Consider the following 6,155-nt stretch of genomic DNA (forward strand, 5'->3'; position numbering starts at 1 on the left):
ATTATTAAGTTAAGTTAAGTTTTGCCATAATCATTTATTTTTCCATAATCAGGCAGCTGAACAACATTGGTAATAAATGTATACATTATACATATATATTTCTATTAATCATTTTCGGCCTTTCGGCATTTGGCCAACTGTTTCCTATTTTCGGTATCGGTTTCGGTGAAGAATTTCCCTTTCGGTGCACCCCTTTGTATAATTATCTGGACTTCCTAGGAGTAGTTTTTAGTACGCATCAGGGACAAAACTAAAAAAATGTTAACAGTATTGTTAACGTTAAAGATAGGATATTTAAAGTCAGTGCCAGTAAATATCCAGTAACATTTAAATTACTCCTTTGGCTGCGTTTTTAGGCCCTTAAGCCAGTTGTATTGATTGTGTTTGCAGCGTAGCAGCTCTGCAAACACAAAGTATTATGAATGTGCATGGCTTTATGATGTCATTATTTAGATAGCCTGCCTTTAAAAGCTCAATAACTACACAGATCATATTTGACCGGAATTGCTCACATTTTCCATGACATTAAAATCTTACAGAAACTGAAAACCTGGTGTGAAGATGTTAAGAAGATAACAAATATAATTCACAAGATTAAAAATATAATTGTGTCATCATTTGTTTACAATTGTCATAATTAGCGCATTCATTTGTGTTTGTTGGCGAAAAATGTTTTATGAAGTCACCGAGATCTTGACCTTTGACCACCAAATTCAGTTTGTCGTTGAGTGACTGAGGATGTTTGTTCCCAATTTGAAACAAAGTTCTCTCCCTGCCCTCCTGTGACATCGTGTGTGTTTTTGGTGTACTGACCCTCCCTACGACTCCTCGTCCTCTGACGGTCTCCAGGGTTCCTGAGAGGCTGAAGATCCTCCAGTGCCTCTCTCTCAGCTGAACCACCTCGTCGCCCATGTTCTCAAGACGGATACAGTACCGCCACTGCAGGGAGACAACACACACAAGTGTCAGAGTACTGAGTATGCAGACTAAGGTGGAATAAAGCAGTGCTTGTAGCTGGTGTTCGTTTCCCAAAGTGACTACATATTCCCCACAGAAGAGAAACATCTGCTACTCACCCAGTATACATGGGAGTTCTGGGCCTCCTGAGAATCAGAGAGAATATCCATTAGCATTAACAGAACCAACCAAAACAGAAAACAGCAAGAGTCACAGCCATAGTCTTGATTTGCAGACCTAAAGTTAGGTCAGTGTGATGTGGCTAATACTCGAGCTAGTGTGCTACAGGCTGTGTTTGCAGCAGCTTCATATCTCTGAACTTAGATGCTGTTTGGTCATTTACCCTCATGCCCATGTAGAAGGGGATGACGGTGACCCGGATGTTCTCCGTGGTCTCCCTGTGGACGTCTGACAGCTCCAGCCAGGGGTGGTTCTTCTCCTGCCACGCCTTCAGGGTGTCTCTGGGTGTAAATGGTGGAGCTACAGGACAAAGCACATGTTTACTCACAAGACTGTTTTTTGTAACATCGACCACGTAAACGGTAAACGTCAATGGTCGGATCCGAACCAGAAGTGAAACTAAATATGACTCATTGTATCAGGGAAATACATTAATTCATTCGATATTGGCTTGTAAAACACTAGACCGCGACCATCATAGCTATTTAGTGAACATTTCACCCACAAAAGGACCATTTGTATATCAAAACTCACAACGTGATACATTTATTTGCTTAGAAAATGTTTCTGGTTGGGCTTGACAGTGAACAAGGATCCAAAAACACATTAAGTTCTTGGGAATTGAATTAATAGGGGCTGTGTGAACAGCAGCAGAACAATATCAATACATCATTTTACAAACTATGCATAGTTTTGCTTCTGTTTAACTAAGCTCTCATTTACTTCCATTCATATTGAACACTTATCCTTTTTGAATTCATGCAGAAATAACAACATTTTCTTAATTAATTCAAGGTATCACAGGGTAAGTAATTGATATTCAAATGGTCGTTTTGTGGGTAAAATATTGCTTTAATGGCTTTGAAAAAAAAGAATACTAACTAAACCGACATCAACTGCTTAAATATCTACAATATTTAACTTAGAATAAAATACTATGACTACGATTAATAGCAATGACATTTGTTAACAAGACTAAAGTGGGACTCTGCATTGTAAAAGGTGTGTGAAGAATGATGTGGCCGCTCCAGAAGAGAGTGTACCTTTGGCAGGGTTGAACATGAGGAAGCGCTCAAACAGCTCGTGCTGGATGGGGATCTGCTCCGTAGAGTTATATGGCAGGATGTCTTCATGGCTCACATAGTCCAGACCTGATGACAGAAACACACACACGGTGTGGGGACGAGACAGAGAGCAATGAATGCCTCAAAGGGGACGTTTCATATACTGTGGGAGCTAAACTGGAGAGTGGCCCATCACATACAATGTGTTGGAGTGCTAGCAAATACAAACGCAAGTTTTACAAAGTGATGTCACTATGTTACGGTAGTAAACAAAGGAGTTCTGAGCTGGACTATTTCCTGAGAAATAGCTTTTTATTTGTATTGTTTATCATGAATGCCCCACTCAAAACTGTTAGAAATGGGATATACAACAGTGATATGATTTGGGCTACATTGACCAGCAGAGCAAACTCCATAGTTAACAACTCACTAATGACAGTATTGTTGTTTTTAGCTAAACTAGACAAGGGAGTATTTGGGAAAACAGATTGGTGTTTTCCCTCATTGTTCTCGTTAGAGTTTAATGGTTGTAATGTTGACCATGTAATGGTGTGAGCACATATGGTAACCTAGAAGGCAATCTCGCCTTGTGCGCTCTGTTTAATTCAGTTAACACATCATCATTTTGAAATTAAAGCTCAACTATGTCCTTCATCATTGTTTTGAATAAATGAAATAACAGCAGTAATAGGCCATCTAGCTTTAAAACATTGCTGTAATGGATCTAATTGATCAAAATGTTAAGAGTGGGTGTTGAATACTTGAATCTTCAAAGGGAAATTTGACAATGGAAAGTGGTGTGGTGGTAGAATGAGTGTTTAATTTGGTCTGCTGAAAGCATTTAACCTGACAGAACCTCTGTAATGTATCATTGAAGTGCTATGTCCTGAACACTGTGCATACCTGGGATAGCGTACAGGGCTCTGCTGTCGTCATGGTTTGCCAGAAACGTCACTGCCTCCGTCTGGGACCTCTGAGACTGTCGAACACACAGAGACACACTGCTGACAGGACAACCAGAGCTAGATTCTCACACTGTTCTAGCTTTGTCTCCATGGAGCATTAACACTCATTGCACTTCATGTTTCCATACTTAAATGTTCAAAAAGAGCTCCCCATTGAAATCAGGACAGCAGAAAGCTTACACATCTTCCGGCGAAGACTGAAAACTCATCTCTTTCGACTCCACTTCGAGCAATACAATGAAAAAAAAAAGACTTGTATACTAACTAAGGACTGGCTTATCTAAAGCCAGTTGAGTAGCACTTGAAATGGTTTGGCTTTATGAAACCTGATGTACTTATATGATTCTGTTTTCTTCAAGTTTGTATCTTCTTGGTCGAATGCACTTATTGTAAGTCGCTTTGGATAAAAGTGTCAGCTAAATTAAATGTAATGTAATGTAATATTTCTCATAAGAATTTGGGATTTTAGCCCTTATAGACAGGGGTGCACACAACTTTCTCAGTGAGGTACTCAGATGAGTACCTGGAGTCAGTGTTTGGTACTCCAACTTCCGGCTCCCCTCAAAGTTCCCATGAAGCCCTCTGTATCGCGAATATCAGCGGGTGGGGGTGTTAGTGGAGTATGATGAAGCCCTCTGTATCGCGAATGTCAACGGGGGGGGGGGGGGGGGNNGTTAGGATGTGTTGGAACATCCTGATTAAATTCACAGGCATCACACCTCCTCACATACCTTATTTGTGTTAGATAACAACAAAGGAGACTTTAGCCAATACATCCTGATTAAATTAAGATGTTTTGTGGTTTTTTTGGACAAAATTAAAACGTGATTATTATTTTATTTTTTATTTAATGACCTCACATACCTGTATGAGCAGCTTCATCAGGTCCCTGCAGGCTACGGCGTTCGGGCCCTCAGAGGCCCCTCTAATGAGGAGGCTGGAGATCTGCAGCATCAGGCTTAGGTAACCGCAGGTGTTGTTGTCCAGCTTCTCTGGGTTCCACCACACCCCCGCTGCACGGTTAATAAAAAGAAAATTCGCAAAAAACACACAATTTATCACAGCCACAAACTGCAAAAATATAATATTTTTTCTCTGATTTTGACCTTTCCGACAGTCCTTGAATGCGTGTGTGACACGCTTCAATCAGGAAAAATAAAAAAATAAGCTTAGTTATATTGTTATTAAAACTGCTTCATTCTATAAATACAAAGTTGCCAAAAATAAAGTCAGTGCTCTGAGCAGATCCTGGAAAATACATGAAAACACAAAATACAAAAAATTAATTAAAATCTGCAAAATCTGTATTTATATTCCTTTTCGAACCTTGAACACATTCCAATTAAAGTGTTATAATAGTTCCATAGCACCCTGAATTAACCTTATTTTAGAAAAATATCGAACAATTTCCTTGGATAAACATTTCTGCATAGATTAAATACATTTTATATAAATAAATCAACGAAATGCTTCTTGTTTCCGTGAATTATGGATTTACACTGCACAAAATACTACCCATTATTGTGCTGTTTCCATTGAAAAAGGCTTTTATTTTTTAAAGGAAAAACGAGTCCACAGGGAGGAAAATGTGACAAAATCCTGTATATTTTATACGTTATAAATCTATTATATATATTATTAACATGATTTTGTACCTTTGAAGGCGTTGTTGGGGCAGCACAGGTTCGAGATAAGGTCTCTGAGCAGAGCGACGAGGACGCTACTGAACGTCAGCTGATCAGCGCTGAGCAGGAAGTGAGAGAACACCATGGAGAAGGACGACACTTCCTGTTTATATACAGAGGAAAATAACAATATTATTATAATATCCATTTAAAGATCTTTAATCAATAACCTGCTTCCTAGTATTCTTAAATGATCATTTTATATTTAGGGGTGCAACAACGAATCGTTAAAAATCAATTGCCAAAAAAGTTGGCACCGAATTCAGTTATCGATTAGTTGGGTATATATTGTTTCAGTTTGCGGAGTTTGCTACGTCACTTGGGGAAAAAAAAACATTCGAAAAATGGCGGAGAGAAGCACGGTCCGACTAAAATCTTAAACAGCGTGGGAGCACTTCACTTCAACCTGTTAAGCACCAAGCCTGTTTTTCAGGTCTCAGGCTCGAAAATAACATTTCCAGAACAAATGAACATAACTACACTTCTAAAATGGGAAAATTAATAATCTTTTTTCTCAAAGTAATGATAAACCTGTGAGTTGGATGTAGAAAAGTCAGAATCAATATAGATGTTTTTTATTTTAAAGAAAATTCAGATTGAACATAGTAAAAAAACTGTAAATGGTAGTGTCCGTCCAAAAATTATTTTTTACTTATAGTGAAAACCACCCTTGGATGATCGGTTAGTAGGGGTGTAACGGTTCACAAACATTTCGGTTCAGTACGTACCTCGGTTTTTAGGTCACGGTTCGGTACGTTTTCGGTACAGCAGAAACAATTATCACAAAACAAAATATATATATATATTTTTGTATTATTATTACACTGTGAATAATGTATTCACTCAAATAAATACAAAATATAATAAAATAAACATTAAGGTGCAGCATTTCGATTAACTGAAATAATCTGTATTTGAACTGTACTGTACTAGTACCTAAGCAGCCAGTTTGACATTATGACTTGCTTGTCATTGTATTTTCATGTTTTTTTAAATAAAGATTTGCCTTGCCGAAAGGGCAGATCTGTTGGCACTAACAATGTCTCCTGCTGAGGAGAACACCCTCTCTCTAGAGACAGAGGTAGCAGATGCAGCCAGGTAGCGCTTTGCTAACATGGCAACATAAGGATATTTGGCGTTTGTAATAGCTTTGGCTCGGTCTGAACTTTTTGCGAGTGGTGGAGGCTTAAATGCTAGTGGGAGTTGGGTTTGCACTTCAGTCTTTTTTCTTTTGGTACCGGTGATATTCACGTTCGGGTAATGCCTTTTCAAATGAGTGTGCAAGTTTGATGTATTGCCAGCCG

The 6,155-nt window shown here is 38.6% G+C and overlaps 1 protein-coding gene across 1 annotated transcript in view; it reads right to left on the reverse strand.

Moving 5' to 3' along the window:
* The window catches only part of poldip2 (polymerase (DNA-directed), delta interacting protein 2), an 18,600-nt gene that overhangs the window by 4,233 nt on the left and 8,212 nt on the right, over nt 1-6,155 (reverse strand). The window contains exons 5-9 of the mRNA XM_010789777.1: nt 3,105-3,180; nt 2,181-2,288; nt 1,301-1,437; nt 1,077-1,103; nt 814-939 (exon numbers count right to left, since the gene is read on the reverse strand). Of these exons, the coding sequence (XP_010788079.1) occupies nt 814-939; nt 1,077-1,103; nt 1,301-1,437; nt 2,181-2,288; nt 3,105-3,180 (474 nt within the window). The remainder of the gene's footprint in view (nt 1-813; nt 940-1,076; nt 1,104-1,300; nt 1,438-2,180; nt 2,289-3,104; nt 3,181-6,155) is intronic.

This window comes from Notothenia coriiceps, unplaced genomic scaffold, assembly GCF_000735185.1.
Source record: "Notothenia coriiceps isolate Sejong01 unplaced genomic scaffold, NC01 NC01_scaffold00033386, whole genome shotgun sequence".
Classification (NCBI taxonomy): Eukaryota; Metazoa; Chordata; class Actinopteri; order Perciformes; family Nototheniidae; genus Notothenia; species Notothenia coriiceps.